The sequence below is a fragment of the Lampris incognitus genome, chromosome 1 (assembly GCF_029633865.1).
Source record: "Lampris incognitus isolate fLamInc1 chromosome 1, fLamInc1.hap2, whole genome shotgun sequence".
NCBI lineage: Eukaryota > Metazoa > Chordata > Actinopteri > Lampriformes > Lampridae > Lampris > Lampris incognitus.
Genome location: NC_079211.1, coordinates 29,310,291 through 29,321,192, shown reverse-complemented (window position 1 = coordinate 29,321,192; position 10,902 = coordinate 29,310,291). Strand labels below are relative to the sequence as shown.

The 10,902-nt window shown below is 46.3% G+C and overlaps 1 protein-coding gene across 2 annotated transcripts; it reads right to left on the bottom strand.

Moving 5' to 3' along the window:
- Window positions 1-719: 719 nt before the first annotated feature.
- On the bottom strand, window positions 720-9,534 carry efemp2a (EGF containing fibulin extracellular matrix protein 2a). 2 transcript variants are annotated; one of them, XM_056294701.1, is made up of 11 exons: window positions 9,325-9,534; window positions 5,496-5,927; window positions 4,852-4,900; window positions 4,436-4,630; window positions 3,729-3,851; window positions 3,428-3,544; window positions 3,159-3,278; window positions 2,717-2,836; window positions 2,349-2,475; window positions 1,299-1,494; window positions 720-1,022 (listed from the first exon to the last, which is right to left on the bottom strand). In XM_056294701.1, exons 2-11 carry the CDS (start codon window positions 5,595-5,597, stop codon window positions 849-851), a joined length of 1,323 nt encoding a protein of 440 aa, XP_056150676.1. In that variant the 5' UTR covers window positions 5,598-5,927; window positions 9,325-9,534; the 3' UTR covers window positions 720-848. The 2 variants fall into 2 exon arrangements, with proteins under 2 accessions (XP_056150676.1, XP_056150685.1); XM_056294710.1 differs by having other exon boundaries at window positions 5,496-5,922.
- Between the last annotated feature and the right edge of the window lie 1,368 nt (window positions 9,535-10,902).

Genomic DNA, 10,902 nt, shown 5'->3' with positions numbered 1-10,902 from the left:
GGCGTTTTGACAACAGAGAAGAGTAAACTGATGTAGCCAAGACAGAAGCGAGAGAGGGCGTGAAAGAGCGAGACAACGATGAAAAGGTATATTGTTTTAATTGGGATCAAACAAAGCACAACACAACTGAGCAACGTGACAGAACTACAAACTGAAGAGAGCTTGGGCAATACGTGCGTGCGTACGTACGTACGACTGGGTGACGTGAGGGGCGTGGATGTAAGCTCTGATCTGAGTGGTTACTGAGTCATGTCAATCAACAGGAAACGTAGAAAAGTGACGAAGGAAGCAAGCAAGGAAGCGAGAGAGGTGGCACGTAACATACACTTCATAGATAAGACTATAGAGAAGAACGGTGTGTCTGAACTGAGGACAAATATGTGCAATGGCGAAAGGGTGATTTCAATAAAAAAAAGAAAGTGAGCTATTTCACCCGAAGAAAGATAATAAAATTCCACATAGATTTTTTTTTTATCACCTTACACCGAAAATAAAACAACTGGACCATACAACAATTCTATCAGAAGATGGACGGTAAAAACTAACCATGAAAAGTTTAGAACAACATCCTGAGAAAAGGGAAGCTTGTAAGTGGATAAAAGACAAAGGGACGGATATTGTTGACAATTTTTTTATCACTTAAGAGTTTTCTTTTTATCTAGTACATTTTATCGCCACAGTTGCAAGATGTCAGATCTTATCACAGTGACTAGGTTAAACTTCCTTTGACCAATCTGGATGTGTCGCGTGTCGTTCCGGACCTCTCATCATCTTTTTCTTCCTCCTTTTTACTTCTGCATCTGTGTCTCTCCCCTCTCTGTCTCTTTCCCGTGACCTCTGCCTCTTCTCTAGAAGCTGTGTGGCCCGACATAGATGGAGAGTCTGAGGGCCGAACTGGTCTGGTGGCCGCTCTGGTAGCTCAGCAAGGGGTTAACCGACACCATCTCCAGGTCCAGCGTGTACTCCCTGGGCCCAGTCACAGCACGGGCCAGCACCAGCATGGCACTGATGTTGTTGATTTGCTGCAGAGGAGGCAAAAGAAAGGTTATCCAACCCTACTCACTTCTTTTTACAGCCCATCCCGAGCGCAAACTACCTCGAGATGTTCCAAAAAATGCAAAAGACACTGACTCTCTTCCCCCAAAAAGCACATTGTTGGTGTGCAGATTTTTAGGCCTCTGCTCAAATCAGAGCCTCTGCGGGCAGCTGCGGTATTTTTGCCCGCATCAAAGAGCTCAACCGAGGGCAGGAGCAGTCAGATCAGTCCATCACCGTCCTCACCAGCCGCCTGTACTCACCCTGATGTAGAAGTCTCTGTCTTCATCGCCGGAGCGGACACGGAAGACATTGTAAGCCCCCGGGGACACACTAGTGGCTTGGATCTGGAAGATATCTGAGGGAACGGTGCGCTCCGAGGTGATGCTCATGTAGCGGTGGACAATGGAGAAGGGGAGGTTCTGACAGGCAGTCTTGGTCGCAGGGCAAACACATCGGCTGGAAACACAGCGGAGTACAGGATCGGATCAGAATCCCATTCTTCGTGCCAAGCACAATAAATAGGTCATACATTTTCTACCGGTGACGATATTGCAACAACAACAGGCACAGCAGCACAGTTTATGTAGATATTCATGATGGGGGGACCGTCATGACCTCATTCAAGACACCGGGCGGTAGATGTGTAGTCGATTTTGAATTACACATATTCCTCCACATATACAGAGTAAAAACAATCAAAGATGATTTTCTCCATGCTGTTATCACCGTTTGTTCACAGACCGATTGCTGTTTTTGTATTCATCCGTTATAACCAGGGCTGTAAAACAGACCTTCAAAGGGCACGTCTTAGTCAAACAGTTAGTTCATAACTCAGCCAGCAGAGGGTGTCTTGTGATATGAATGTCCCTATATCTGGATAACCAAAATTATATTTGTGGAGTAGACATTTTTCCACAAGTGTTTTCTTTTTTTAAGTTTTAGGCAACAAACTCGGTCTTTGAATATTAGAGTCCACACCTGTTTGCAATTCAACACTTGTTTCACCATCCTAATAGTTGTGTAATTGTGTTGGACCACAATCAACAGAAAAGTCGCAAAGCTGGACAAAAATATGGAAAAAGTAATTGGGGCAATCTTGCTATGTGAGCCACGCTCCATACAGGGCTGAATGTATTCTGAGGTGACAGCCAGCTCATAATTTGGTAATGGAAAGAAGTTGTACGGTTGTGTGTAAGTGTTTGCGAGTTCATATGTGTGTGTGTGTGTGTGGGTGTGTGTGTGTGTGTGGGTGTGTGTGTGTGTGGGGGTGGGTGTGTGTGGGTGTGTGTCTCGGGAATGATGTCACTCACTTATCAGATACTTGTACGTAAGGGTCTTGGCATCTGTTGGCATCCACACATTGGTACCGCCCGTGAATATTGACACAGGTCTGTGTGTCCGTGCACTGATGCTCGCCTGTCTCGCACTCGTTTATATCTGGGGAGGATATTTAAAGATTTTTTATTTTATTTTTACTTATTTTATCTCGTCTTCAGAGGAGGTTGTTAATGGTGTTTGAAGAAGAGATTAGAATTTTGGAACGGAGTCCAGTGGAAGAAAATAAAGCAGAGAAGAGTGATTTTGTACAGTATACGTGCAACATCTGTGGCTTTTGAAAGCACAGAGAGTTGACAGGAAGCCGTTTGTCTTGGGAGGGGAGGAAGCAGAACGTGCTTACCCTGGCATAGTCTGGTTCCCAGCAGCTGGTATCCTTCCGGGCACACACAGGAAAACTTTCCCGGTTCGTTCACACACTGATACTGGCAAAGGTAACTGGAATAGCTGCACTCGTCTATGTCTGTCCAACATAGTACACACACACATGGAAATCTATATTCATGTCATGAACTGGATGGCAAACTCATACGTGCATTTTCATTACTTTTCTCACATTAAATGTCAGAATGAGCAACATGTCATGATTCCTGGTATGTGGAAAAACTTTCGAGTAAAACAGATTAATATTCTGATTAAATGCACAGGGAGGACGGAAATAAAGAGCAATATACGAAATAAATGACAGCAAATAGTGCTGTATTATAATGCTATGTAGTACATATAGTCATAGTTGCATATTTATAGACAGAAAGCAAGCCAGACAGACAAACGGAGTCTCTTACCATTGCAGGCAAAGCCATCGGGCCCCAACTCGTAGCCCTGGTCACAGCGACAAAGGAAGGTGCCGTATGTGTTGTAACAGCGCTGAGAACAGGGCGCACCCATCTCGCATTCATTCACATCTGAAAGCATTGGACGAATTCAATTCAACACTCTTTAAATGTCAGCGTTGAATGTCATGGATCTGACTTCTGAGGGGCGATTAAGACTTTACGACTGTTTATACTGTTTTGGGCGTAGCGGTTGCTGTCTGCTCGACTGCCTAACTCACCAATACAGGATCGGTTATTTCCTGCCAGCTGGAAGCCAGGCTCACACTGGCAAGAGAAGGAACCAGGGACATTGACACAGCGATGTTGGCAGTACCTGTACCTGCATTCGTCTATGTCTGCAAGAGAGAGAGAGAGAGAACTTTGCATTTGTATATTCACATTCACAAAGTTCAGTAAGTTTACTTTCGAAACAGTGCCTAAGCCAGACTGAGGTCAAGTTGCGATCAATTTTTCAGCGTTGCCTTAACTCGATTTGTCAGACTATGCCAGGTGGAGGGAAATTGAAAGAGACCGTCTCACCAATGCACTCGGTGCCAACCTTGCGGTAACCGTCTGGACACTGACAGGTGAAGGCACCCACTGTATTGATGCACTGCTGGCTGGGTTGGCAGTCATGGTCATCCCGCTCACACTCATCTACATCTGTGTGTGTGGGTGTCATGAGAAACACAAAACATAAATCATCTGATCTCATCATCCACTAGCACGATTGAGAGACAAGGAATGTCTGAAAGATGCCAGGCTACTGTTATTGCTACTATGCCCACTCCCCTTGTTTGCACCTAACAGCTGAGGAATGTCACATAATGTTTGAGTCATTGCTGTTGTCCTATGCACTCCAGATCAACACCTAACAAGCTTCCAGCACAAGTAGGTCTCTCACCACAAGCCTAATTTATAAAACCGAGCAGCTGTCCCCGTGTGAAATCTCCCAAATTCCCGAGGCTGTCTGTTCACCCCCTGCAGACACATACTCACTCACACCCACACAGATCACACTGCCATGCTGCCTCCAGTCCAAACACCTGCTATGGCCACCTGTCCCTTACAATCTGCGTGCATCAACAAATTTACCCAATCACATGAGCGTGCACACACACACACACACAAACCTAAACACACATGCAATGATCAGTCATCCAGTGGCCACCTGTCCATGTCCAGTCCCCTAGCCCTACTCCCGACTACCACCAGTACTGCCAACTACAATCCCAATAGACACCCACCAACACAGCTGTCTCCCTGGGGCTCATAGCCCACAGGGCAGGGGTTGTAGGGCCCCTGGTCAGGGGGGGTGCTGGCTGGCTCTGGAGCTGGGATGACTGAGGCAGAGCGGGGAAGGCACAGGTACCCTCCATAGTGGTTGAAGCACTTCATCCCCCCCTTGCAGGAGTCTGGAATTGTCTCACACTCGTTTATGTCTGACAGAAAGGATACAGGATTCGGGACTTCAGTCAGTTTCAAGTAGCCGACTTAACATGAGGCATATGCAGTTTGTTAAGACAGAAATAGTGGGAACATGGAGGAAGAGAGAGAGGATGTGAGCAAGAGTTATATATCCAAAATAGATAAAGGAATAGGTCATATTCCATTGATAGAAAAGGAGTAGAGAGATCACTTTAAGGGAAGATGAAAACTTCACCTTTGCAGTGCTGCGTCTGAGGGTCCCACTGGTACCCATCTGTGCATTCCTACAAGGTGCAGCGGAGGGTGAGAGACACAAAGAAGATTGATATTTGCATAATGTTTAACAATCCCCATGTAATATGTCTTCTATAAGATGATGGATTTTTTTTCTTGTGACAATCAACTCAAATGGAGCAGCGTGAAAACATAACAAAAGCTATGGCACATTGTTTCCTCTGTATTCAAATCAACCAACATGCCATATACACTGAGGGTAAATAATGTGTGATGCTTTTCAAAAAATATATTGTAAAACACCAGGCAACATTAACCAGAACCAAACGGGGACAGACAGGGAACTCAAACTGGAGATGCCCATGGCAAACAATGCTCCAAAATCTCACATGGAGAGCGCTGTGGTGACATATCGGTGCGGGCCAAGTTAAAGGGAACAAGGGAATAAGAGGGAGAGATGCATGGTAGGAGACAACGGAGGGGGTTGATGGACAGAAGTTAAGTCGGCAACAGCTCCAAGAGAAGAGAGATGGAAGTAATATCTTCTGACAGGTTGAATATATGGGGGAAAATGAGGAAAGGGTGCAAAAAAAAAGAAAGGAGATAGCGGTACAGAGGGAGATAGAGAGATTCTTCCACCCTTACCGTGTAGGTGTCACTTTCTGTAGGTGGCTGGGAAATAGCACTGCGGAGGAGCACAGACACACACACGCACACACACAAGATTGACATACAAGCGGCCTGCATGCTCGCGTAACTAATTAGCGGGAGGTGGGATGGGAACACACGTAGGCGCACAAACACACGAGCGCAGACACACACATACACATATATACACACACATACACACACACATACACACACACAAAAACACACGCGCACACACACACTCACTCACACATACACACACATACACACACACACACGCACACACACACACACACACACACACACACACACACACACACACACACACACACACACACACAGGGACAACCGTCAAGACAGGTCGTGGCGTCTCAGAGATGAGCGAGGCAGTCGACTTGTGATGTGCAGGGTAGCCAGGTGGTATCTGTTCTGTTGAATGGAAGAACGGGGGGAGGGAGTAGAGAACATACAAAAAAAATGAATTTTTTTTAGAAACCACAAAACACTTTAGTCATTTTCAGCACACACTGTCGCACTTAAGGGCTCAGTACCACCGGCCGAAATGGCTAAATCAACTTGCAAAGCCATGTGGTGGAGCCGGTTTTTATAGAGTCAGAACAGACAGAAGCTGTCTGGATTTTATTTTGTTATTTGCTGACCAAACAGTTCTATTATAATCCTGGGGAGGAATGGTGGTGACAAGGTGAAAACATAAACATAATGACATACTCCATCCTTGCGCTGAAAATAATAAAGTCAACAGCCCGGTAATAAGTTGGTATTAGCTGTTCACAGACAGCCCTCTGTGTCTGCGGGCTGACAGAACATAGCTCGTTGGAATGAGGGCCCTCGCTGAGAGCCGCCCGAGTTTACCGCATATCACGACGGCGCCTATGGGAGCACATAAATCTTGGCAATTACCTGCCTATTTTACAACACACTGTACATCCTCATCAGCTAAGGCTGCTCCAGTGTCTGAGTCAAACTCCCATTACTTTCTTTTGTCTGCACTACAAACAAGAGTCCTTCCCTCAACCCACGGTTGTCGTGTTTCTTTAAATGAGCATCTGTCTTTGTCCCGATTTATTGTTTGAGCAGCGAGTATCATGTATTATGTACTTTGAACCAGGAGACAGGGCTTTTCTCTCTGGAGAGGCATGGCCATCCTTCACTTAATGTTCCTGGAGAGAAGGCCCGACTGTTTAAGCAGACCCCAGTCGTAGGAAACCACCTATTCCAGCTCTCACAGGTCCCACAAAAAAAGGCCAAATGAAGGCCAAATGAAGCAATAATAAAGCCTTTCTGTGCAACCGTTGTTTTTGAAGTCAGCAGGCAACAGTCAAAATATTCGAAGAGGAAGGTTATAATCATTGCCTTCTTGATGTGTCTACGTGCAAAGACACACACACGCACATGTACGCGCCCACATACACACACACGTGCACATACACACACACACACACACACACAGCGATGGTATAAGCTTTAGAGGCCACACGGTAAGAATTGCTTATTGTTGTATCTCATGCTTGAGACAAACACAAGGCCACAGAGTGACGTCCGTGAATACGTTCAGATTCTCCCTGTATGACATCACATGCCTTCTGTGACCTTTCTGTGGGAAATAGCAGAAAAACACACCCTCACCCCGACAAGCACAGACGGCAACTCATCCCACCTAGCAATCAAACAGCCGCAATATGTGATTTCCCCAGTGTCCGAGTTGGCACCGGGGATTGCTTACAACCAGCAACAATGTGACCTGAAAACCACCCTAAAACACGCTGACCACTGGTCCAGAGTCTAGTCACTTGCTGGCTCCTGAATGTGGACAGCATGGAGGCGTGGGTGCCGCTCGGCTGCTGCTCACATCCAAGTGGTGGACCTCTGGAATGCCCGTGGCAAGGATGTGGGCACCGGTTCTCAGTTGGGATGCCCTGACGTGGCAGTGATTCCCAGAGTATCTGGTTCTGGGAAACCCCCCACTCCCCCATGGCTCATATAAGAAGACAGCTGGTGCCAAACCTCCAGCCACCGGTCTGCAAACTTCGGGTGTAACTCACTTCATTGTGTCGATGGATGCTGAAAAGTATTGCAATGGTGCAGTGAGTTCTGCGCACAGGTCTCGACCACCGCCGGTGTTCAGAATAACAAGGTGACTGCGGTTCTTGCTCTCTGATGGTTAAAAGATGAATGAATTCCTGCTGGGATACCTGTTGCGGGCTTTGTTTTTGCTGATGGTACGATAATTGTAATAGTGCCTTTTTGCCATTATATCATAGGTTAACAACATGACAGTAAAACCTTGCCTTGTGTTGGATATGGACACGTTATTCATTGTTTCAACAAAGGCACGGCCTCACTTGCATCTGCGAAAGCAGGCTTACCCCACCTCAAATTCACACGGCCAGCAGAATTTAACACACAAAATATCTGCAGGGTCATAAAAGTGACCTCATGGGGACCAGGAAAAACACTCAGCTAGACCACACACCTATACACCTACACACACACTCTCCCAGAGACATACATATGTGCGACACACAGAGACAGACAGATAGTCAGGACATATAAACATGTGGACCCACAGACGAGCAGACAGACAGAGAAACAAACAAACACAAATGAAAGATAGCAATGTCTTGTAATGTATACACAGTTAGCCTTGTTCTGTTCTGCTTGGTTGTGCATGGAGCAGCTCTGGATCATGGTGGCCTTGTGTGCTCTGTTACCCCTATGGCAGTGAACCGGCAAACTGAAGGCCAGAGGCCTTTCATCTCACACAGCTTCACTTCTGTTGCGGGACACTCCATATTCAGTGATGGATAGTCCCCTACAGGAGAAACTGGTGTGTGAAAACCACACTGTGCAATAGTACGCCCCCTCTGAGTTAATCTGTTCTTCTAGTCATGTTTTTCTATGTTTTGCCTCGCTGACAGTTGCAATAAAGCATGGCAAACTCCAGTGACTGGCTAGCTTGTGCAAAGAAGGTGCCAAAGGATGATGGACTCCATGTCATTAGGGCAGATTTGTCCACGTGGGCCCCGGCTCTGCATTGTATGTCCCAAAGATCCAACCCCAACCACTCCAGGCTCAACATATTGGCAAGAAAAGCTGTCAAAAGTTAGCAATTAGGAATACATAAACAGCAATAAAATGGTGCCTGAAACTGAACAGAAGTAATCTTTCTTTCAGTGACCAGGAAGACCGTGTCTGTGTTTGTGTTGATGTGCATGAGTGTGTCTGTGGCTTTGAGTGGCACCTGTTTCTTTCTTTTGACACTAGATGTCTCTTGGTGTACCTGTGAGGTCAATGAAGACGTGACCAACACTCTTGCAAACTTTCTCATTCCCCCCAGCAAACCGAGTTATGAGTAAACCAAGATGGTGACACAGGATAACATGTTGTGAAACACAAATTGAATGAAGAGTTTTGCAATACATACACCTACTCTTTCTTGCTCTCGCTCATCTTTGTGCCTCCTGTTCTTTCCATCTCCTATTCTAACTAAAACAAATAGCCACAAAAGCAGACTACTCAAACAGCGGGCCGCGTTATCTCTGCTCTTGTAAGGAGCCAACTGTGGCTGGGAAGCAGAGCAAAGAGCAGAGCAATGGTGTATCCGTGACGTGTATGCTCCGTACTGCGGGACGGAAAGGAGGTAAGAGGTATTCTTTTCCTTTCCCCGCCTGTCCTCTTTGGGATATATCCCTCCCTTGCACACGGAAAGTCATTCACCAATTCTTGTTTTGACACAGAGGATCCCCTTTCATTTCACACGGGCACAGAAACACATCAAATCATTGACCAAATATAGAAAACTCACAGGCAAGCCTTCAGTCTCTTGTCTTCCGTCCTTCCTCCTCTCTCTGACCAATGTGTTCCTGTCTCCGTGCTGTGCTGTGCTGGTCCCTGGTGGAGTTGGAGTGGAGAAGTGGTCCTTTTACTCCTGCCTCTATGACCCTGAGAGAGTGAGTGGGGAGACCGACAGCTGGAGCAGCTGAACACATGCAGGGGAGGGAGAGAAAGAGAGAGCGAGCGACAGAAAGGAGAGAAAGGGCGGAGAGAGGGACAGCCCATTCCTACCCCACATCCCACCCCCTCTCCCATCTGGCCCCCTGCACTGCCATCCTCGGCTCTCCAACCCCCCCCTGACCCCCCAGGATGCAAATTCCTGGTCTGCGGCCCAAATTCCAAAATTCCAAATCCGTCCAAGTCGAAGGCGGAACAACAACTCATAGATTCACACACGCACCGCCAGGCTGCCCCCCATCCTCTTACCCAATGCCCCCTCACTCACCACACAACACACCTGGTTTCATTTAAACTAAGCCCCCCCCAACAGCCCCGCCCCCCTATACACACACACACACACACACACACACACACACACACACACACACACTCCCCTTTACACATTTACCACACACACCCCCATCTATCTATGCTTACCTCCCCCATCTTTTTCTGTACAGTTACTTTGCCTGCTAACTTTGCCTTGCTCGCTCTCATCCAATCTGACGTGGAGGATATTTATAGCCAGGCAGAGAAGTTAATGGAATGTGGACAAAAATTAGAGAGTGGAAGGAGAGAGAGAGACAGTGGGCGAGAGAGGGAGGGAGCGAGAGAGAGAGAGAGAGAGAGGGAGAGAGAGAGAGAGAGAGAGAGAGAGAGAGAGAGAGAGAGAGAGAGAGAGAGAGAGAGAGAGAGAGAGAGAGAGAGAGCGAGAAGGCTACCAAGTAGACACTTGGAAAAATGTGTGAATTTATTTTACTAAATAGCAGAGTTATTTTTGTCTAAGGAATTACAGGAAAGGTTTGTTACTATTTCTTAACCCGAAAGTCCAATTTCATTGATCTTAAATCACATGTGGAAAATACGTTAGTGCATGTCGTAATTTTTTCTTCCCCCGTATCTGCGGACTGTAATACAGCAGGTTAGCAGAACATTGCCTCCTCTTACTAGTTGTTGTTTTTTCCTTTTATAATCATCCTATTGCTTACTTCACTACAGATGACATGAAATGAACGAAAGCAAAACTAGTTTCATTTCAAAACGAAACACGTCATCTGAGAGAGAGGGAAAAAAAGTCACATCCACTCTCACAGTCATTGGCCATGTGAAAGTAAAACTTATCAAGTCAATTTTATTTGTATAGCCCAATATCACAAATTAGCCTCAGTGGGCTTTACGGCAACACGACATCCTGTCCTTAGACTCTCAACAACTCCCTAAAAAAAAAAACACTATCAAAAAAATCTCTCCAATACCACTGAACATTTTAGAGACTGCAACTATTCGAAATTCATTCATTCGGCGATTTGGATTGAAACCCTTCTGTTAACCCCAATCTGTTTGTGTTTACTGTGGGTTGAGTGCTGGTGGGGTATGTGTGTGTGTGTGT

What these genes read in the sequence shown, in the direction of transcription:
- efemp2a (XM_056294701.1), bottom strand. Translation starts at nt 5,597, where the DNA reads ATGCAGGCCGCTTGTATGTCAATCTTGTGTGTGTGCGTGTGTGTGTCT. An exon ending in CGATGGCTTTGCCTGCAATG is followed by an intron (nt 2,837 to 3,158) that starts GTAAGAGACTCC and finishes TATGTTGGACAG; the next exon opens with ACATAGACGAGTGCAGCTAT. An exon ending in GGGAACCAGACTATGCCAGG is followed by an intron (nt 2,476 to 2,716) that starts GTAAGCACGTTC and finishes TATCCTCCCCAG; the next exon opens with ATATAAACGAGTGCGAGACA.